The sequence below is a fragment of the Lytechinus pictus genome, chromosome 3 (genome assembly GCF_037042905.1).
Source record: "Lytechinus pictus isolate F3 Inbred chromosome 3, Lp3.0, whole genome shotgun sequence".
NCBI classification, from domain to species: Eukaryota; Metazoa; Echinodermata; class Echinoidea; order Temnopleuroida; family Toxopneustidae; genus Lytechinus; species Lytechinus pictus.
The window spans coordinates 37039919-37065199 of NC_087247.1; the positions used below are offsets into that span (position 1 = coordinate 37039919).

A 25281-nucleotide genomic window follows, 5' to 3' on the forward strand; every position below is an offset into this window, starting at 1 on the left:
ATTATCATATTCCTTTTCATCATTGTTTATTGATTTTTTTTCTTTCAACCTTTAAAATGTTCATTTTATTTCTCTTATTTAGGACTATATACAGATCACACATTCTCTGACAGTAAATGAATGAAATAACATATGAAATACACTGTAAGCTTGAGGCATCAGTCTTTTGCAGCATGTACATGTATAAAGATAGACCTGGGATACATTGCCAGTGTATGTAAGTTTTGCTTAATATTTTCTTCCTTCCATATTTTCAAACATTGCAACAATGGCTCTATGTGGATTCATATATTGATGGTTCTAAGACAAATTTCATGCTTCATTCAGTTGGTGAATTTGTTTCCAAAATGAAGTGCGACTAGAATCAATGTTGATCTAACTGGATTAAGTACTTGAACACTGAAAGATCTCCATGACTGCAGCTTTTGAATGTAATCTTGTGAGCAAATGAAAAATATTTTGACAGATACAAGAGATATTCACATATGGAAAATGGCAATATCATTCGCCATGCACTCCACTAAAAACCCTATGCCCTCAAGATAGTGCATTGACGATTACAAAATACTATCACAGTAGTTTAAGCCTTACAGCTAAATATGCAGCAAAGAGACATAGAAGCACCAGAGTAGGTCGTACATTCCCTGGTAAAAACCAATGGAATTATAAAATCTATGAGATCATCTGATATTCGGCTCACATTTTTGGACAAATTGTTCATGAAATTCCACTTTATTGTCGTCTTGGACTGTTTCCTTCATTTGCTGTGCACTGCATCAACTACCCTGTTGCATGGGCCTTGTATGGCACCATCAGTAAAAATGAAGAAAATAATCTGAAGGTCTTTCCCACAAAAGATCAGTCAAGCATACAAATATTAATGGCCATTTCTATTTGAAAATGCATCTGTTCTATAATATACCTTCTATTCCCCAACCAGAATCATCATTTGAAACTTTCAGTTCATTGCAAATCGTGACACGGGGCCCAGGATCCAATATCACACAGTATCATTTTCTTTCCGTCAATAACATTCCATCATTTTATTATCTTGTAACTTTCAAATTTGATGAAACCAACCACTGGGGTATGAATTTCGTCTACATGATTGAAATTAACATAGTTGTTTGGAATCTCTAATTCTTGACTTTCAATTTTTAATATAGATTTTGTCAACATGATTGGTTTCCTTAACAACTTCATATCATATCCAAGAAAATTCAAGAATTTACCATCGACTGGTTTGACAGTCTGTGATCTTTGGCAATAAGTTTGTCAGATAATTTCTTCTTTTAACAAATATCCCAACATTGATTGCGTTGCACATGCAAAGTTTTAAGAAACACAGATAAACAAAAATTGCAAGTTGGCTTTAAGAATCAGCATGAAATAATCTCAGTATGAAAGAGAATTTAATGCATATATTGGCAGAAGCAAACTTCTGATATAATGGTTAAAATAATATACAGGTAAAAGCACCATAGACATGAAAACATTCTTAATGATCTACACATATTATGTTGAGTGAATAAAGATATAATAACATTGACAATGCCTCATATGTCTCTCGTATAAAGTTGAGAAGAATAATTGATCACAAAGTTTGTGCTATCTATGATTACATTTTATAATGAGCTGACAGGAATAGTTATTGCTATTTTTTTCTTAATCATTTGCTTAACTTGGCTTTACCTGTTGGGTAAAGCATTCATGATAAGTATCATAATTGTTTGGTTTTTTTAATTCAATATCAAAGATAAATCAACAAAAACTACCATAGGAACATGGCTTTTATAGTGACTAAACAAAATAATGATTCCCATGGTATCTACCATGCATATAATAGCAAAGTTACCATGATTGTAAATCTTTTGACATGATCTCAGGTTTATAGTTCCTAGATTTTGTGTCTGATCATTGAATTTTAATAGACATATACAGGGTGTATCAGAAAAAAGGAAACCTAACCTATATTTTTTTTTCCTAAGAAAATGTAATCAGTACCAACAAATACCATATGTCCTTAAATTACGTCTTATGGGCAATAAAATGATACTTGTTGGTAATCTAGGACCACATTGAACACCATTGCTTTGAAAATATTTTGCAAAAATGCACTTGGTTCACTTGCATGCTCAGCACAGTGGACACAATGAACAATGTGAAAATGAAAGAAATAAAACATTAAAAATCTTGGCACTTTTTAATGTCTCATTTTATTTGTTTTACTAAGAATATTATTTTATCATATTGAATGAATTTAATGCATAAAACTAAATCTTGTTGGAAGAATTCACAATTTGCCTTATCTCTGTTCAGTGAAAGTTTTTTTTTTTAAGAGTAGTGGTGTTCAGTGATGCTTGATCATAGAAACCTTAAATCAGCTATTTTGGGAATGATAATAAGTCATACTTTCAGATAAAATATGTTATATGATTATCAATCTTCTAAAAAACAATAAGGAAAATATAAGTTTCCTTTTTATTGATACACACTGTATAACAAGTATTTGGAGAAATGTAATGTTCATTGTTATACAAAAGATCCAAATATGAAACATAATGGCTAAAAATATACCTATCAGCTATCCCATTTTTATGCAACGCCCTGCAAAGGGATTGTGTACCAGTTTTTTTTATAGAAAAGAGATGGCAGAATGATTATAAATAATGATGAAAAAGACTTCTATAAAAGTGACAAGCATCTTTTACGAACTTGGGAGCATAATAATAACTCCTGTATAACATTGCATAGCTCTAGAGAATACTGTTTTTTTTTAAGTTAATGAATATACATATGTACATCACACAGAAGATTCAAGTACCATACTTTAAGTTTGTACTTGCATCGAATGAGCAGCACCATTTGACATAACATGTATTAAAAATAATCTTTTCCCCTCGCTTTCCACCACATTGCAAGCATTTGGGTGAAAATTCAAACATTATAACAAAAATAAATAATACACAGACACCCTTAACTACCATGAGGTTTCTTGACAAAATACAACACATTTCTCATATAACAGCTTAAAGACAATACTATGCATTTATGTTAAAATCTAGGTACATGCTAATAAATTGAATGTTTTGAATCATTACTTAATGCTTAGCAAGAAATGCATAGATCTCCATGTACTAGGGGGGCTTTTCATAAAGCTGTTCATAAGTTATGCACAAAGTTATACATGACTTTATGCACATCTGCTGACCCTTTTTCTGTGCTTGATGAGATACCCCCAAATATTACGTTTTAACATAATGTCACTTATTACCTAAACCAAACTTGGCAAAATATTGAAATTTCTGTTCAGATGCTTGTAAAAATTGAGAATTCTAATCCATGTATTTATATCAATGATTTGGCACTCGAATACAAGTCACCAGTTGTATGGAACTTACAAGAAGCTTTGAACTACACCCAAATTTAATTTTAAACACCATTGAACAGAGAACACTCGGCATAAGACCCAAGAGTTCTTTCAGTTTTATCTTGCATATAAGCATTCCCTTGTAACCCTAAATGAAACATGTACAGTATGTAAATATTGAGAGTAACATAGGTATTTAATACAAGAATGTCTCAATATCACATGTAAATAATTGACAAGGTCATAGAGCATTAAAAAGAATAATTCCAATAATATTTTCAACATCATATAAGAAGTATGATCCCTTCAAATTCCATATCATTAAAAAATACATTTGCATCATAACATTTGTTGTCACAATGGATGAAAACTAAGTTAAAAGTTTAAAAAAATAATGATAAAATCAGCAATATAAAGCAGAGGGTATGATATACTTTTAAACATTAGAGTAGGGGACACAACATACATTTAATAACTGCAAAGGCAAGAAAGCATCTAAAAACCCTGCATATATTCTACCATTTTCATCTACCATCACCTCTGAACTACTATCGAAAATACAATGTAAATACAAATGTTTGTCAGATCACTACTACGTGCACACACAAACACACATGTACTAAACGTCTGCCATTAAAACAGAACATCATTTTGAATCAGTGCTTGGATCTTATTGAATATAGACCCTCTTCTGCCAAATTGAGATTTCTTCAGTAGTTATTAAAAAGCATCCTGAGTTGAATATATACCGCAGACACAAACATATACTGCATACACATCAAGTTAAAAAGCAGCATCTTTGCATTTGTGACATTAAATGAGGTATCAAACTAGGGCAGTTCTTTATGGGTGGTGCATTTGCATAGTAATAGTGATTTCTTTGTGCATTTTAACATATTTTGAATAAAATTTTGCAAAATTGATATCATTAATGACCTCAAAGGTTATAAAAACAAAACATGCAGATTGAAATTTTCATCATTTCCCTCAAACATTATGAAGTAACAAACTATGTCAAGTATTCAAAATCAACTTTTTTTTTCTTGACCTTCAATTGGACACCAGAAGAAATATGGAATACAAATGAGAAATTAACAGCCCATGGTATACTACCAACTTACCTTTATATTCAAATCACGATATTGAAAATGTTTTGCATCTGTATGAACTATACAGAGGTAGACTTTGATGTAATGGCTTTGTAGAATATTAAAACATCCTAGTTGACATAACTAGCTTAGAAAAACTTTCCTCTTCTACAAAGGACATAAAAATAACAATCCAAACATAGGATAATGTACATGAAATAAATTAAGTCCTAGTTTGCAAGAGTCTAAACCACTTGTATAAAAATGGAAAAATAGCAAAATTCAAATAGATTCCATTATTATTGATAAAAATATTCAAAAACGTACAAGTGAGTTGAGGTACATGTTAATGCACATTCCTAATCTTGGGCTACATAAAATGTTATAAAAGAGTCAGAAAAGTATAAAACATGCCTTGCATATTAAGCTATAAGTTCACAGTTTCAGGTAGTCTTAATAAAAGCTTGTTCAGACATGATGTGGCAGAGCTCAGCAACATCTTGTATACAAAGTCAACAGCAAATGTCTTGCAGGGGCAAAATACATTATTTTTGTTACAAGGTGGGTAAAAATTGCAAACAAATCAGATTTTCTTATAAGTAAGCAAGAAAAACATTTCAAGAGATGCATGAAAAAAGGCATGAATCGTAAAGTAATAATGAAAGTATTATAACATATGACTTGAGAAATAACATTATAATAAAATCCTTATGTCTTGAGTTTATTCCCACAATAATGGACCATTCTGAGACATGAAGCATATCAGTGATAATAAGCACAATTATAAGCATAAATGGGGCAATTAGTCCCACCATAAGTGAACGCTACAAAAAAAAACGTTCCTGAGCCCGGCACATTACATCTGAACAAGGTTTAACACAACAGCAAAACACAGTTACAGTTGCAGCATTTTTTTGTTGAGATTCAGAAGATCCTGCAAGAAAGTCCAGCGTTGGTCCATATACCAAGGTTAGCCCGCCACGGTAGTTGGCCAATAAAAGCCTCTCTATACATCCCATCCCACCATTTTAATAATCCCTTTTCTCCTTACCCCAATGCCCACATCTTCCACAAAAATATTGAGTTTCTGTCTCTTATATCAAAGTGCTGAATATAAAATATAAATTATCTCTGGTTTACTATAATACATCTTGTGATAAATAATAAAAATAGTATTTACACCATGTACAGAAATTGGAATAATCTACATGTCCCTGTGGATGAGAATAGATGGGAGGAATATGGAAAGAAAGAGAAAAAAATAAATTATGTTAATTCTTGACAAGTTACTTCATAGATGACAATCTAGTATTTTTCAATGAGAAAAAATCCTGAATCAGTCACTTTATACAAACAGGCATTACAGGTCTACTCATAGTCATCAACTATTTGATATACATGTAGTGGTATTAAAGTCTTAGGTGAGCTAATGTTAATTCAGCAACATAATCATTTTTTTTTAAGAAATGGTATGGCAATGAAAGAGATAAAACAGTCAGAAAAAGATGCCAAACAAACAAGAATTAACAATAAAACAATTCAAAAGTAATTATAAAAAAATATGAATTAAATATATATCTTAATTTATATGACTTCCTGTGATCATACAGTGAAGGTAGTATGTTGCAAAAGCACATGGCAAATCAATAATGAACTTCTTTCTTTTTCTAGGGGAATGTTAAAAAAAATCCCAATGAAATAGAGAAAATAGATAACTCACCTGAGTCATGATTGGAATGTTAGAGGTAATAATCTTCCTTCTCCCCTGTCTGGAAAACATCTTCCACAATATCCACCACAGATACCACTAACTCTTTGATTAAGCTGAAAGCATTCAAGCAAGAAATACATAACTAATTACATTTATTCAATTCACACAAGTTAAATTATATAGTGTTGCTATTTGTTAAATTTTGTAAGTTAAACCCCCCCCCCCACTTTATTGTTTTGAACAAATCCCTTTTCATTTTGAATAAATTTCAGAACTAAAATTAAAATTATTAGGCAACAGCCAATTATGACTGTTCCATATGTATATTTCAAGAGATTCAAGTGAAAAGTACATTCTAATACACTGTCTTTAAACCCAAAACCAAATGAAATTATAAAGCTACCATTTGTATTTGGAAGGACGGTTAGTATAACACCTTTTTTTTTAAGGGGGGGAGAGGAAGATACCGCTTTTCATCTCCATGCATCCAAAACTTCCTTTGTACTCACTAACATCACCATATAAAAGGAAAAGAATATATATTTAACACAAGACCTCTGGAAAAAAAAAAAACTTACAGCATCTCTTGATATTTGTCTTGATACTGAGTGGCCATCTGTTGACCAGTCTACGTCTGGCGCCACCACAAGCCCTGTCCCATTTAGGCTCACATGAAAGCGGCCCTGGGGGCAGGGGACGGCACTAAAGCAGTCCCCTGCCGTAGCGTATGGTATAAAATGACCATGATGCACTGTGGCAAATGTTGGATCATCAGCTGTTATTTGAAAGAGGGTAGAAAAGATGAATAAGAGTTACATTGTCTGAAGCTCATTTTGTTTTTCACATCCAACTGACTCTGTCTTTGCTATTAACTCAATTATGCATATTTAAGAATTATGTTCCTTTAAAGTGATATAGTGCAGTCATCCCCTAGAGTAGTTCATATTGTGATGTATGCATTGGGCACTTAAGTTAAAGTGAATAGAAATTTCACATTTAAAACCACAACTTATCATCCACACAAATAATGATATTTCATATACAGACAATATTCATCAGCTCAAAAGAAATAATCACAATAACAAACAATAGCTTCAAATGAACATTCATGCATAATCAGCTGCCATCAAGTAAAATTTTGAACATTTTCTACAAAATTCCATGTTCAGAATAATACTTAATCAGACTTGAGTCTTTCAAACAGATATTCTGTTCAATTACAGTCACAAAGTATTAAGATTTTATCAAAGTGTGATACAACTTACTTATAACTTCTAATGTTGTAACATTTATTCTAATTTTGTTGAATGATGTAAGCCCTGGATACCGATGTCCATAGCTTGTACAGTCACAGTTGTCATTTCTTGCCCCATTGTTGGGACAATGGATGGGATTTAATAACCTGTAAGTAGATACAAGTCACCATTAATTCACTGTGTTACAAGATTGCATATAAACAGATTAATAAAAAATAAATTTCATATTTCTTTTGATTACTTGATAAAAAAGGGTCTTAATGTCCTATCAAACAAACAATATGGTATTTTTAGTGGTTTCTTCATAGTGGGGGGTGGGGGGCAGAATGGGGAATGAATGATCCTGAAAGGACCCTACTCGGTCACAATTAATATTTCCATGACTATGATCGCACTGCCAAAAATTAAACATGAATGTACAAAAGATGTGTGAGATTTTATTGGTCCAATTTTTCATATGGAATTCTAATGAATAGCGATCTATGCATACAGATGTTTATCGCAACGAGTTATAGTTGTTGGTGTTTGCAATACAGAAAATCATTTTTATGAATTTTCTTGTTTATTTCTTAGAAGTTAGAAAAAATATCTCAGCTGTGGACAGATTATCAATTAATGATTTTAACAGTTTGTAAATCAGAGTAGTGTGCTTGTTTGCTAAACAAATGAATGAACACAATACAAACCATTTAGCAATGAGAATAATAATATCAATGGAAAGTTTTTAAAAAATAGCATAGGTCAAATTCTCACCTTTTTGGATAAATTTCAGAATAATTTTCAGCTTCTGAAGCTGGAAGTGTAAGATATTCGGCTGGATTACTCCCTGCCATCCCATGACAGAATATATGCAGCAATCTACCCTGTATTAACATGGAATAGTCCCCATCTTCATCAATCTTCTGGATTTCTTGTAAATCTTTACAACTTGTTGGTGGACCTGACGACAAAAGAAAAAAATAATGACAAAATTTATAATACTATAGTACCATGATACAAATGAACTACAATTCAAAATTATATTACATTCTGGAAAACTATTAACAGGTTGTATTTTTAACAACAAAACATGTTATAAATTAAAGATTCTCAAAAATTTGAAGTGCTGTGGTATGGATCCGGTTACTCAAAGTGTAGATTTGAAGGTCATTGGCACTTCTATTACAGAGCAACGCATCTCCTCTTACACAATCTCCCAATAGATATGGCAGTATGAGGGTATCAATAGAAATAGCAGACAATGATGCTTTTCATAAAAAATATCTTCTTACCCTTGTCACAACTGATCATTATTCAGCAACTGAGATCTCTATGAACATAATTTGGCATATATCATGATAAGCCTATAGGTCCAAGTTTTTCAACATCCTATAATTCATGCATGTTTATTTCATATCATATATTTTTATAAAGAGATGTTAAAGATTTAAGATTTGTGACAGTTGGCCCCAGTGAGAAAAAAAATATTATTGGACGGTGTGTATATCAGTTAATTTCTCAAAATACTTCAACTCTAAACATATTCCAATGTCCCACTTCTTAACATTACGTTTTTCAAACTGAAGAATATCAATTTCACTCTCCATCAAAAGAGCTATAAAAAAATACAATTCCTTTAAATACTATAGATAAAGAAAGAAAATGCACCAATCTGGATACTACAAAGAACATAGGGAATTGCAATGTTTGGGAGCAAGTGTACAAGGAGTCTTAAGATCAGTTTGTTTTCAGAACTTTTTTTTTCACTTAAAATAAATATCACCACATCCCTCATCTTTGATTATCATCATGAATACTACATAGTAGTGCATTGCAATGGCAGTGGTGTTAAATCTCACCAACTCTCAGCTCATATTGGCATCATAGGAGGGGAGACAAATCCCCTAGGGGTGAAAAGGTTAACCCCTCAAACTCTCCCTGGGCTAACAATCGCACCCAATCATCGTCTTATGACCCCACGCTGCACTTCACTTGCGATGGGAATTGGGCTCTTGTAAACCCCCATAGGGTTCGCTATAAAGAATGCACCCTAAGGAGACATAATGTGCTTCAATTGGTGGGAAGATTATATTACCAACAAACCTAAGGAAGGTTCCTCTAATAGGGCCCCATTACAATGAAATATGTGAGCCTGCGTGTGATTTAATACAATGAAGTCATATAAGGTGGAGGAGAGGTACAAAATCAAGGTGAAATGGTTTGATATTCATTTCTAGATATCAAAGAATGAGGATTTAATTTCATATTTTTTTTATTTCTTGAAAATGAAAACAACTGTTTAAAAAACATATTACAAAGAAATAATACTAATGTACATGTATGACCTAACATTCTTGCACAGATTGAAACACATCCAGAATTCTTTTTTAGTAAAATGTCTAACAGGAATAGGTTTTCTTATTATCTAAATGCATCAGGTCCTGCAACAGACAATCTGAGTGAGTGAGAGATGTTTGTTGGCAATTTGCTTTAAAGGAAAGGAAGCGTGAAATATGAAGGTTGACTAACACATATTTTATCCATTATAGAATTTGGCTTCATGGGACAGTAGTTTCCATTCACACTGAAATCATTTTATTTTCCAAAATCTTTGTGCTGGCTTAATTCAATATATAATCTGATAATATTGTGTTTGATTTTCCATTTAAAATACTATACTTACATGGTCTAGTATTACATATCCTCTCTGGTTCAGGTTTGATGGCAGGATGGCGGCAGAAACGATCTGGCATGACCTTACCATGACGAGCCTGGCACTGGACCTTACGACGCTGTACACCATCTCCACACGACTTAGAACACTACAGAATCAAAGTGATATTAAAGATGGACTCTGTTTAAGAGTATGAACATTATTTTATTTTAATGAATTAGATATTGAAATGTTAATGAAAAAAAGTCTACATCACAGATGTGGGTATATTTTTATTAGGGCCATTATAGGAGTTCATTGTTAATTGGTAATTTTTAAAGTTATTTCATAACTAAGGAAATAATCGCTAGAGGGTATTCATTTGTCTCGCAATCTACTATGGTCAACAAGGAAATTCGTGATCACTCTCGTAAAAAGTTCCGGCCCCGAGCGAGGGACCGCTCAGCTAGTCAACCCCCACCCACGGGAAACTAGCGAGCCCGCCAATTTTGTCTTATTTGCATATTGCCGACTCGCGGCGTATTTGCATATACCTCAAGCTTATTTGCATATACGGATCACCGGCCGTACCGTACATCGACGCACTGATTAGTGAAACACACAACGGATCAGTGCCCACCTATTGTTCCCGCGTTCGTGCGTACGGTCCTGGGGATTGGTATAAATAGACTACGTTATCAGATAATTTTCGTCACTTGATAAAGAGTTGCAGTGGCACTCAAAAGCTCGTGAACTTGTAAGCTAGTGAACACTTTTTGCGAGAGTGATCACGAATTTCTTTGTTGACCATAGTAGATTGCGAGACAAATGAATACCCTCTAGCGATTATTTCAGTCCGCAATAATGAACCTATTTAGTATTAAGGAAATAATCTAATGAAATACATGTATCTAATATACAGAATCTGTTGAATTCTTGATTATCTTTCAAATGCTTAATAATGACAGAAAACTTACAGTTGTGAATTATCCTGGAATAACCCGAGTTAACAAAAAATAAAACAAGATTTCTCTTCCCTTCCCTCCAAAAGGCTAAAAAATATAGGATATTTAGTGAAAAATCAAAGAGATGACGAGAAGAAGAGATAAAGACGACATTATCCCACGCTTACAGTACATGCATTGAGTGTTCAAGAAATTGGATGAATTATGATTCTATATGCTAATATAATATATTTTTTATCAAGAAACTAATATTTTGATCAGCTTTCATTTCATACTTCTTTTCCAATAATAGAAACAATATATTTTAATAAAATATTGTTTTGATAGGCACATACCGCTGTCCATTCTCCAATTTTCCAATGGACATCGCCAAAGCATGTTCCCATGTTACATCTTCTTGTTGATTCTGGCTTGGTTGCCGGGTTACATGCACTGAGGTCTGCTGGGATACGCCAACCGTCTCCGCTCAGCATCTGACATGTGATCTCTCGACTCTGCTCTCCAGCACCACATGTTCTTGTACACTAGGAATAATGAACATCGATTGTTTCAAACTAAAATATTTTCCAAGATATGTTTTAGTATAACAGTTGGAAAAAGAGTTAGGATTTTCACTGCAATAAGAAATTTAATTTCTAAAAATGAGAAGTAAAGTCTATCTTTGATAATGAGAAGCTAAATCTTCATATTTTTTTCAATATATATCAGCTATGAGAATATATATGATCACACCCCCCCCCCAAAAAAAAAGTGTTTCTGCATTATTTATTCCTTATTACTATATAAAAAACATCTATTATCCAAATCAATGTACTACATACTTTAAGAGCATGAATGAACAAAAAACTGATAAAATGTTTGGGATATGACATGTGTTGTACATGATGCTTGCAATTCAAACTTTTCATCACAGTGCTGTAATACACTGATTACAAAGGCAAACTCACCTCTCCCCATAATCCTGCTACCCAGAATGCACCTGGACTGTATTTTGGAATGCAAGGTTCAATATTGCACTTCCTCTTGTGAGTGGGTTTCTTTCGGGTTGCCGCACAATATTCATCAGAAGCCCTTTTTCCTTTATTATCTTGACACCATACTTCTCTCAACTTCACACCTCCTCCACAAGTCTCATTGCACTAAAAGAGAGATATGATAAAAGGACCATTTATGACTATAAAGAAATGTCAAGGCAAACTGATGTGACTCAATTGACAGAAGGGCCATTTTGTTAATAAATCATTTAAATAATAGCATGTTCTCCATATTTCCATATTTTCACATAAGATCCAAGACTAGGCATCATGTATGCTTGAAAGAAACTCCTAGATAGAGGTTCATGATATAGATTCTTGGATTGATAAATATCAATGCTTTCTACATTCCTGTCACAACTAATCTACACACAAAAGAAAATACAATTAACTTTTAAGGAATAAAAATATCACCACCATCCTACTCATTATCCTCAATAGGAGACTGATCATTATCACCATAATAATAATAATAATCATCATCATCATCTTCGTCATCACCATCATCATCATCACCATTACCTCCATCACCATCATTCACATCATTATCAATGATTTTATTTTGCAACCCTAAAACTGCATCTTACCTGGGACCATCGCCCCTTCTTCCACCTATAGCTTGAGCAGGTGGATCTTCTGCACCCCTTACTGGTTCTTGGCAGCTCCCTTGGGCAGAGGCTTGAATTCACTTCTATGTTGTTACTAAAACATGCAACCTCCCTTTCCTGGATGCCCCGCCCACAAGTCACAGAACACTGCAATGATATCAATCAAAGATGTAGTAAAAGAAACACATTAACATTCATTTCTGTTAAGTATTTTCACATTAATTGGCAGATCCCTGATATTTCATGTTTTTTTTTTTCACTAAACTTAATCACTAAATGCACTTTCAGGGACAATGAATACTTTGAAACAATGGAGATGGGAAATTCCATTTATTGGTACTTAACCCTTCCCCTGATTTGGGATATAAAATGAGAGAAAACAAATTAGTTTGTTTTGGTCTCTTGACATGTTGATGCTATTAACTCTGAATATATAGAGAGAGGAACATTCTAGATCATGTCTCCTGGGAGGATAGAGAGAGGGGGAGAACATTCAAGATGATTCCCTCAGGGAAAACAAGATGGAGGATGCCAAGAGCTGACTTGAGACATGATGAAGAGGAATGGGTTGAACTTTGACCTGTAGAGAATGTTGTAAGGAGGGCCATCATGTCATCATATGAGACCCCATGGGGTTGGTTTGAAGCCCCATATATCAGCATTCAACTCAAAGTGTCATCCCCACATACTTGGGATGAGTTCAACCAAGATGCAGAGAGGGGATAAAGAGTGTGTCTGGGTTGACGAGATGGGCACACAGATAGCTAGTATACACATTTAAAGGTGATGAGGAACTGTAGAATATTTTGATAAACACTTAAAAATTTGGAAAAAGAAATTGGACAATCAAAAGATGGATAGTGGCGAGATTTAAAGTCTGTTGCTGACAGTAATCAATAACACAAGCTCCAAGTTTATTGACAATTACATTGCCCCAATATCATTGCAAAATCAAATGTCTCTGCATTTACATTGGGCCATTCCTTTAAACGCTACATACTCCTTGATATCACATTCTGCAATTCCAATATAGAGACAGAAAATAACCAAAAATACTCAAATTTAGAAAATGTAATATTTTACTCTTGTCTGGAGTGTTATCCAATGATTAAGATACCAAAATGTGCTATTAAAAAAAGTGTACACAAAATCTGAATAATCATTACCTTGTTTGAAATCTGAAACAGGCGTAGGCCATACTAAACCATATTAAAAGGTGTCTCTTCTTACGCCAAACCTTCTCAAAATAACAAGAGCTTTCAATTCAAGTGAACTTTCCTTCACCTTCAACAGATCACAACGAACCTATTTTCACAAATTATTTTCACCATGAGATCTACACAGATTCCTTTCTTTCAAATGATAAAGACAAGGAATGTAGTCCTGTTGAGATCTCACCATGGAACTACTCTCAAACGAGGACCTCAAACAGCGTTAGTAATACAGTTGCCATAGAAATCACTTTTTCAACCACTTGTAACTACTCCTTTTGCTTTTTTCATCTCATACCAGGATCTCAACAGATAGCATAATTCACTTAGGCAAAATTCAACCTCATCAATATTGGTGAAAAATATTCAACAGAAAAAATTCATATCACCAGAGTTCTGCCCAAACTTTGCTTTCTTGCGATAATACACAAATTAATAACTTGGCATAATATCATAAAATGGCTTGATGATCTGGGTACTGTCTACAAAAGTTGCAACTACATGTAATACAATCAAATATGGACAGTAACGGTCGGGTCAATCATAACTCTTTGTGATATAGTCCCCTGATCACATGGAAGAGTATGATTTTGCATTCCACTGAACTCATAATGCAATACAAATATAAGTTTTCCACTTCGATAATTTTAATGAAGTTATTTGGTCTGACTCTGATATCTGTTTATTCTAGATAATACTAGGATCATATAAAGCAATATACCTCTCCCCATTCTCCTGATCTCCATTTAGCACAGGCTGGTTTCCTACATTCTCGTTGAGTTGGTGGTCTCTTCTCTTCCTCACAATCAGAGTCTATAGTCAGACTACCATCGTCATACTGACAGAAAGTTAGACGAGTCTTTACTCCTTTTCCGCAAGTTACAGAACACTGTATAGTGAGATGAGATAGAAGAGAATATATAAAAAATTGTAATTTTTTCATCATATAGCTGCTGATGAACAGAAAGCATAATCTGAGTGTTAAACTTAGTGGAAAATTTTCTCAATGGAGATTTCTTAATAGGAAATTGGGTCGATTTCTTAAAATTGGGAGAAATGTGTAGATCAAGTACTTATGAACAAGATATTTAATCCCTGGAAAATTTTGGGCAAATAGAAATAGAGATGTTCTGCATACAACACTGGTACTTCATTATGTTTTATCTTCATATTGATTAGTAACAAAAATTATATTAAGAAATAAACATTAAAAATGCATGTATGCAAGAGTTGATATTATACAATACATTACAAGATATCATAAGATCATTTGAGTTTTACACATGTAACACATTTGTTTGACAACAATCAAGCACATATTTAATTCAAAACATCAAAATAATCTACAATCATGATGGTTGACTAAAATCAAATGAAAACAGTCTCATAACAGAGCTAGATGAAGTCTTTCAAGTTCAAACGCAGTTCAATTTACATTTTCAAACATGGTAATGACCGATGGTGACTTAGGATAACAAATTGCCAACATGATGAACTGCCATGAAGAAGATCTCTTTGATGCTTTCACAAACTGATAATAGACAGACTGGAGGGGGCCAAGGAATTCCAAACTGTTACAAGCACATTGTTTATTGTGTCTCAATAAACCATCTCTTGGTCGTCCAAACAAACACTGGGTCTGCAATGTCAGAAGGCCAAACACCTTAAACTCAAATGGAAGAGGTACATGTACAGATGGAGATTAGATATGAAAGCTGATATTGTTGAAGGTGAATTCATAGACTGGAGAGTTTGGTTAACACAAGTATGGTATTGTAGCATTTGCAAGCAAAAAATGTTCAGGCAATTATTTTTATGAGACCCTGGATTGTAATATCAACAGCTTCAAATCAAGCCAAAGAAAACAACCATGTAACACTACAGAGATAAATGAAGAAAAATAGCTGAAAAGACTGTATAAAAATAATGTCACTCTAATGTTCATGAACTTGTTTAAAAAAAAAAAAGTTTCAATGAGACTAGACTAGAGACACCAAAACAACTGACTTTGATGATTTATTGCAAGTCAAATGTTGGTCAATAAGTCTCTCAATTAATTTGAATTTATAAATGGTTGCTAGTCTGATTCATGCAAAAAAAAAAAGCATTAATTGATTTGCAACAGGGACAAGTGAAATGTGCCTGATAATACCAATTGATCAGTTTCTTCCAAACTCCCTATACTTCATACACTTATAAAATTACTCCCTGAATACCAAACATTGGAGTGTACAAATCAACAACAGCTAATTTGTAAAACTGGATCATATAGTTGCCTTTCCAGTGCTACCAACTCTGCTTTAGCTAACCCACAGACCTTTCAGTCCCATCTGCTAACCAGATGGGGCGGTACCTCTATTGAGAGTGAGAGGCATGCTGGGAGAACGGAAGTATGGACGTGATCCGCAAGAATGTACAAACCCAGACTGTCAGATTAATGAACAAAAGTACTGATTGCCTTCTTTCTTTAAAGGAAAGAGTGGGATTGATTTATGAATTCATAAAATTTCATAAAACTTCAAATTGATAATAGCTAGATATTAGAAATCAGGAATATATTTGCTCTTGGCCTATTGAATTGCACAGTATCAAAAGTTTATAGCACTATTGATAATTGATAACCTATATATTGCTTCCTATTCTTAATCGTTAAGAATTGCCCTTGAGTCATTCTTAAATGTATATCTGGATATGTGTGCCTACATGTATCTTCTTTATCTTTCTTTAGAAATTGCCCCTTGAGCAACCTGTAGAATGAATATGGCACATTGTAAATCTGATCTGATCTGTTCTAACAGGTTTTACGAAACAGGGCCCATAAGAGATCTGCAAGAATGAAGAGACTGTTCGAATAAACTGAGAAAACTAGTGAGAATGAGTTAAAAGGGAGTTGTGTAAAGAGATAAATCAATCCACACTTCCAATATCCTCACATGAGATAGGGACTCTTTCATCAATTAGTACAAACATTCCAAAAGTTGACAGTTGCTAATTGAACTCAAAGTGGAAGAAGATGAATCACTGATCACGGCTGTTCTGTGTCAAAGGTAGCACCAAAGATTACACATACCTTTCTCTCAATTCAATCATAATTTTCCCCCTTTTTTTTCTTCCCCCTGTAATTGTTTGGAGACCTTGATGTCAAAGGATACAAAGCCATCTTTATTAATTTAGAGAAAAATACATATAATATTATACAGGGATCTATAGAAAAGAAAGTTACATTACAAAATTTGTTTCCAAAGCCAGTGTATGTGAATAGGGTAAATAACTAATTTTCATTGGAAAATAGCATATATTGTATAATGAAACCAAGATATAATCCTTTGTATTATGCATATTCAACCATATATCATTATGTCTACCCTACACTCAAACAAGGTGAGAAATAGTAACCTATAATGGTAAAATCTATAGTAGATGTTAACCTGTTGACAACTGATATCTTTAATTCTTTAGGCAACAGATATGTACAATAGACAATGCATCTAAACCAAGAGATCTATAGATTCACAAAACTCACTAATTAAACACTATATGAGAAATAACATTTGTATGAATTGCATGCAAAGACATTCTACTTGTATTATCCTTTACACTACGATAGTTTAACTACTTTTCCCATCAACTTAAACTGAACCTAAAATCTCACAATGCCTTTTTTATTCTTGTTTTTTATGTGTGCTGAAAAGGGAAGATTACAATCTACAATGTGCTGAGTAAAATTGATGATGAATGACACATGTGGTGAACAGTAGCTAAGACAATCCCTTGTCATTTTCTCTTTGTTAAAGCACACAATTCTTTAAGTATGACTGACTCAGAATAAATCCATTTGTACCTTTAAAGTCTGATTGGCTAATGCCAACTAAGATGAAATACCAGAGCAGCAGCCTCAAAGTTGATCTCATCATCTGGGGGAGGATTTAACAAGGAATTCTCACAGATCTTATACACAAATCTCACCTCCAAACATGTTTGCTTTCCTGTGGATTGTCTCTTAATGTCTGTTATTCCAATAGAGAAAACATGGTCTAGTTTATAACCATACCAAACACAGCAGTTTATAGATATGAAAACATAGCCCCAAAATATTCAGTAATCATGAAAACATGGAATATGAAACTTTACAAATAGAGTAAGAAGTTTCAAGATTTACATCATATCTATAATGAAATTGTAAATTTACCAGTGTCAGACTTTATTCTTAAAGAAACAAATGAATTCATATCTAAACTCACATCCTATCCCTATATCTCTGCCATCAGTAAAGCACAGAGATGACCATCCAGTAAAAAGAAATAAAAATATGTGCTTTCATTCAGTGATTCCCAGAAAAATAAATCATCAGGAGTTAGTTTACTCATGAATCTATATGAACTTGGTCCTTAACATTACATGTAACTAAGGCTCTTTATAGATGAGAAATGGCATTGCCATGGTAACCAGCAATAAAGAGATAGCGTGACATCATCCATGATGTCAGGCAGCAGCAGGTGACTAGGTAGACCATTCTTTAAGACCCCTGCCCCCCCCCCCCAGTCTGCCCTAGACTGTTGAGGTTTAGATTGCCTATTACCATGGATACTATATAGCTTGCAACATTTCCACTGTCTGGTTAAAGGATTGCCAATTTATGTGAATATGACAATTTATTTCAATTTTTGTATAATTCAAAGAAGGTTTGAAGATTTCACTAAATGAAGGATTGGGCCAATGTGATTGATTGATTTCATTTATTTTATTCAACTCATACAGTCACTTAGTTTTCATTAAAATTTCTTTTTCAGATTTAAATAGATGTATCTAAAGAGTTCAAAAACAAGTTTTACCCTCATCCACATAAAAAAAGGAATTGAATTCCTTTCAATTGGGACCTCAGGGGTATTAAACGGATTGAAATATACCCAATTTAAATGGCCCATGGCCTTTCAACATCACTGGTGTGCAGCTCTGCAAGCTGTGATGCATGCTGGGATACATGTAAGACAGCTGTTTATCTTCCCTGGCAATCCCACTTTGGCATGCCTACTTGAACCCTGATATGAGGGTTGTGAGGTCAGGTTGTAAACTTGCACCCCAAACCCAAACTTTCATCACCTATTCTTCCCCTCCCTATGGCCCACCTTGTCAGCTGAAATGGGCTGTCAAAAAATAAGCAGGGCATCTTTGAAATATGTCATGCAAAGCAGTTTACAAGGGTCACGATATCCTCCTCAGTAAGAATCATATCAATGGCACTAAAAACAACAATTCAAAAATATCAGGTAAAATGGAACCACAAACAATATAAAGTAAAACACAAACACCCAAATTTCTGGCCAGTAAGGGAATTCTAGTCCAACAAATTATTTATCTTTTCACCATCACTCATTGAAGGGTCAACTTTCAGAAAGTTTAAAATCAACTCCTCCATTAATACCATGATCGATATATTGCAGGAGTTGCAAAAATGTCATTTTTATTATAAAAATCATGACATATTGACCCCCAACCCTCATGAGTTTGTATATAGACTAAATAAAACTATTTGATGGTAATTTATGGATTATTGGTGCAATTGAAACAGCAAAGGGAATCAGATTCCTCTCAGGTGTTGTATAAAGTTGTACAATCCATAGGCATCTAGGCCTATGTGACTTTCATAGACTGTAATCAGAGCAACGCTTCACCAATGGCAAGTGGCAAACCTTTAAATGTGAAAAATATCAATATCACAAAGATAGGAACCCTCATCTATCTCCACTAAAAGTTTGTAGCAGCTGTTCCTTATCAATATCAGAAGAAAATATTGTCTTTCATTATACACTCTTAAATAAAAGGCTAGCACATTATTAAAGAAAAGATGGCAAGAACCATGCAGAATATCAAATCAAAAGGGTTGTGATTGTTTTTCACATAATCATGAAATCATTTAAATCTTTGAGGTCTTTAATTAATTTACCAAAAAAAATGTATTTTTAGTGGAGAGCATATTTCAAAAGTTAGGTATGGCATTCTAAGCTTCATAAAACTTTTCTTTTGAAAACTTTTAAAGTAATTTCAGCCCAAATCCTCACTCTTTGTGGAATTACCAGTGTTTTTAATTGTAATATTACTTCAATTTTAATTATTTTTCCTGCATTGATTAATTTGCATAGAATACATTATAATTTTCCTCTCGAACAAATAATACAAAATAGCACTTCTTCTGGAACTCAGAGGGAAAATATACTTCATATAATTATGAAAAGATATTTCACCATATACTAGTGGAAATTTCCAGATATGTTCAGAGTTAAACCTCCATCATTTTGGAGGTAAAGGGCTAATAGCCCGCATTTTGCTGGAAGCTCAGAAAATTTCCTTGACTAAAGTTGATTAAACAGCAGATGGTGGCGTATCCTGCAGCTCCGTGCTTGAAACCACACCACATTATATCAAGTCTTGCAATAAGAGCTAGAGGCAGAGGAAATGTATGTCTGAAATCAATCAGAATACTTGACAGAAAACACAAATGAAAGGTGACAAGATAGCAGTTGGTAGAAAAATCCAAGACTTATTACAGGTCAGGTACACTAGTGCACTGTACTTAACCCGCTCCCTGATATTTACCTACAAGTTGTGCAATAAAAAAGTCAGGTTTGAGAAAAGGGTATGTATATACCTGATTTATAAGTTTGATCTGAAAACTCATCAAGAAAAAGGTATAATCAACAAATGTAAGACGAATGGGGCAAACCTTTTAACTAAACACATTCTATGCCCGTCCCCCTTTCACAGATATAACTAAATGAATAAGAAATGATTGGGATGCTAATGTCCATTTCAGTAGCTAGGAATTGAACTAACAAAAACAGGCCCATTACAAGCAGGGTGATACCTTAATTTTATTACTCCTACTCCTAGAGTTTCCTACAAGTGTCCTATTCAATGGTTCCTAAAGTTGATTTCATTTCAGAGTTTGTACATCTGCAGGAGAAAACATGTTTTTGAAGAAACAAAAATCTTTGGCAAAAGTTCATGCTCAGACCTTATCAGAGACATACAACCATGGCACATTACAACTAATCCTTGATTTAATTAGAATTATCAATTTTATCCTTGCATGAGCAATCCTATATTTTAAAAAAGAATACTGAAACATTCAAGTTGAGGGCTAATCTTCTTGTAGCGATCAAAACATGTTGACTCTTAGCAAATTGCAGATAGAATCTACTGCAGAAAATGAAATGAATCTAAATAGAATAACATAATCATGCTCTATTTGATTTTCTACTGAAAATAGTAATTACAAAATCAGGTTGTTCCAGTTCAAACATGTGAGGATAAATAAGCACGGAAACCCTAGAATAGACCACGTTTTCATCTTTAAAAATAAGATGACTAGGAGAAGGAAGAATAGGAACTGTTCCAGACAGACCAACCTGCTTACTGTCTTGATATATGAGAGTTTCAACAGATGACATCAACTATCAACATTCCATGTGATGACAACCTCATGTGAAGTCATGTTCTAGATTATGATCATTATCCTCCTCACTACATCTCAGCAAAACTAAGACTGTGTATGAAAGTATTGCAGGAGCATACTGTACCATTGTCATTTTCAATCTAAATACCCAAGAAGGCAAATAAAACATCAGGGGGGGCTAATATGCTGCTACATGCAAAAAGAATACAAACTTGTCAAGCTTCAACATATGTTTTGTTCATCAGGATGATACATATATGCATTTTGTCCCAACATCTATCTCTTTTGCACACTTCTAGCATGGCATAAATCATGCACAACCAGAGACACAGCTGCTGTTCCTATATTCAACTCAATTTCAAAATATGGAAAAATTTTAAAATGTGTTTAAATAAATCATCCCTCTTGGAAATAGAGGCAAAATGTGTAAGCCTGATTTTATTATCATGGAGTAAACATACATTAAGTTTATGTAATAACAATAATATAACATTTTAAATCAGAGGCATTTCACCAGAAATGAATAGAATCTGTAAAGCTGGAAAAAGAATATGCATACATTGACATAATAGGCTATGATGATGCAAGGTCCCTGTTACCAAGTACCATCATTGTAGTGATGCCCCCATGCCTCCATAACATATCCACTAACACACATCATCACCTACTTATTATGGATGGCTTGTCATCAATAGATACCACACAGATACAATCAAGACGACCTTTTGTGATGTCTACTGAATTAATAAACCTGTAAATACGCAGCGATGAAGGCAATATCTGTCGGATGGGTTCAAAACCTTACACAGTGTTTTGATTCATAAGGGGGCCCCTAGACAATCAAATGGGGAGAGGGCTGAAAGATCTCAATCATTTCCCGCTGCAACAATATTGGTATCTTTTTCAGAACCGGATGAACCTCTACATTGCAAATGTTATTCACATTAAGTTCTTTTATCAAGAGCAGTTGGAAGCAACTATAAAAAATCTAATAACTGAAATACTTCATTTATATTTACAGCACCTCATGTCATATGCCTCATTTGAATATGCTTTGTAAAGAATCACTACAGCTGGACCCTGGATCAGAAAGATATTCAAGCAGAAGATATTCAAGCAGAAGTGCACTTTCAGACATCTTGTACCTTCACATTGAAGAGCACATGTACTTGACTTTCAAATGTGAACAGGGTTGTGTATGTATGCAAAAAACTGCTCTCTGAACCTGATTTCTTTTAGCATTGAAATGTAAAGAGAATCTTAAGCAATTAGTTAAAAAATATTTTCTTGAAATAAAGAATATTTTAGCTCAACTCTTAAAAGTAGAAAAATGGGAATAACCCTCTGCTTAATTCCATATCTCATCAATCCAATCAATTCTAACAACTGGGGTAATAATAATAATGACCAATTGACCATGTTTCCTTTAACTTGCCTTTATGTACTTCCTAACTTGATTACTTGATTTCCCCGGGATTGAGGCCATAGTCCGTCTCAGAATGAGTAGGTCACAGCTACTTAATCCAATCACTCTTAACTCAATACCCACCTATGAACCTTTGGTAAAATTATTGACAATCATCATATCCAAATGAAATAATTTACTGCTCTTTAAATCCAAGGCGGACTTTGGGTAAACTATTGACAATTTTCAATTTGATATTATCATGCATTGATTCTACTCAAAAGATTGTTAAAAGGATCTTTTAAGATGGTGATTTATTTTGTTTATATACAGTAGATAAAAAAAAGATTGATATTAGATCTTGTTGACTACACCTGCCTTCAATTGAGAATCTCATATGACGAACTCGGTAGAAGACAACCATGACACATTTTTAATCTGGGAAAAAAATCCAGGCAGGTCCCTCCATTATCCAATATCATTTTGGTAGAAGTTCAAATGGAAGAATTTTTTTTTTTTTTTTTAATTGAAATGAATCTCTCACTGTCTTGTCATCCATGAAAATATTGTCTTTGCTTCCTACTGTATGTGCCCTTCGTTTGCATCCCTTATCCCTTTTTTTACAATTTGTTTACTCAATGGTGGACATTTTATCATCTAAAGAAGATCATTATTTCTGAATTCAATGAGTCGATTTGGCAAGAGCTGCTTTTTCCTTTCAAAATAAAGGTATCTTATCATAAAATTAATTTCATAGCATTAAAAACATTATGTCCATTTGTAACTTATTCCATCCACATTCAAGAAACCCTTCTTGGATTGCCTCCTCATATCATAGACTCAAAATGACTGACATACATCACTATGTAAATACCTCCCACTGATTTGAAAACACAGGCAGGGGAAACTCAAACTCATCCCAGTTTTTCAAGAATACAGACCTTAAAAAATCAATATGCTCGTTACATAGTCAATATGAGAATAAATCTAGGCAGACTTACCTCCAACCATATGCAATTGATTGTCCATCCAACATTATTGCCACAGCATTTGGAATATCATGAGTAAAACAGAAATCAGTAAATAAAAGCTATTCAAAATGCACGTCTTTTCCATCCTGCTCATATAAACAATAGCACATCTATTGATATCCTTTTATCATTTTGTTTTCCAATTTCCATTCTTGAAAGCACTTGTAGGGGAAGATATCATACATTTTCAGCATGAATGGATGCAAATATATGACAGGCTTCATGAATAGGCAAAAAACCTGGGTGATGTTCCCTCACTCTCATCCAATCACTGGCATGCTATGCTGGACATCATGAATTTCTCTACAAAGGGGGCGGAGTCAACGAAGGACGTGGACCAATGATTAATTACGATGAAAACTGATAATATTCTCATTTGCATAGTTCAAAGGTCATCCATTTTAAGTTTTAAAAAAATGGTAGCATGTGCGCAGCCCCCGTCTGCCGGCTGGGGGCAGGTGGAGCTACACACAGAGTCTGCTGTGATTCGGCATCGGCTATGTTTACGTCATGCCGTCTGCCAGCCACTCAGCTGTGCCTGCAAATAATCTCTCCTTATTCTTCTTATTACTACACTACAGCCTAGTATTGGCAAGCTATCAATCAGAATAGCAAGAGGGAGAGACAGAGAAAGAAAGCAAGTAGGGGTGAGAGACAGAGACAGTCAGAGAGTGAGATAAAGACTGAGAGAAAAATGGAGAGTGAGAAAATATAGAAAGAAAGGAAGATGGGAGTAGAGAGAGCGAAAGAGAGAGAGAGAGCAAGAGAGAAGGAAGAGACCTAGTATAATACCCCATGGGAAAAGAGCTCCTATTACAGCACACTACAGGAGCTCGTGTGACCCAACACAAACGATCAATTTACAGGGCAAGCCGGTTAGCCGCCAGCTCTAAAACCCAGCCCTGAACTTGCTGCCTCTGGCTTAGGGCCAGACCAAAGCCTTCTGGTTAACATACACAGCATGAGACCAACTTGCAGTGGCATATCTAGTGATAAAGGTGTGGGGGTTGGGGCACATGGCTTGGACACCACTTATAGGGACTGGTAAAAAAGGAAAAGGAATTTTTTAAAAATAATTTTAAGTACAAAAAGGGGGATAAAGGGAAAATCATACCCAAAAAATAATAAAAATTAACATTTAGTTTGACTTGTAAGTAAAGGAGCAACCATGTAAACAGTTTGGAAAAGTTTGATTTTGGCATTACCCCTGGTATAAGATATTAGAAGGGGGTGATCTTTCAATGCTTGCCCCCGTTGTCAGATGTTGGAAAGGGAGAAAATCTCTTGCAAATTTTGCCTAAATATGCCACTGCCTACCTGTACAACACAGAACCCATTTTTTCTCTCTTTCTACCAGACATAGGCCTACAGTATGTCTGAAGTTGTTTTAAAGAGCAGCTGAATCATTATACAAATAATGATGTGTCAAATTCTGCCTGTCTTATTACACCATCTATGAAATTAATTCATAAAATATTACAATTTAAAAACATTGTTCAGCTGGTCTATGATCACAT

General features: G+C 34.0%; 1 protein-coding gene across 1 annotated transcript; it reads right to left on the reverse strand.

The window, feature by feature from the left end:
* Positions 1 to 59: 59 nt before the first annotated feature.
* LOC129255649 (A disintegrin and metalloproteinase with thrombospondin motifs 9-like) lies at positions 60 to 15322 on the reverse strand. Its single transcript, XM_054893991.2, has 11 exons — positions 15311 to 15322; positions 14597 to 14764; positions 12644 to 12811; positions 11970 to 12161; positions 11358 to 11546; positions 10088 to 10226; positions 8179 to 8365; positions 7435 to 7571; positions 6748 to 6944; positions 6179 to 6282; positions 60 to 5672 (listed from the first exon to the last, which is right to left on the reverse strand). Exons 1-10 carry the CDS (start codon positions 15320 to 15322, stop codon positions 6184 to 6186), a joined length of 1488 nt encoding a protein of 495 aa, XP_054749966.2. The 3' UTR covers positions 60 to 5672; positions 6179 to 6183.
* Positions 15323 to 25281: the final 9959 nt, after the last annotated feature.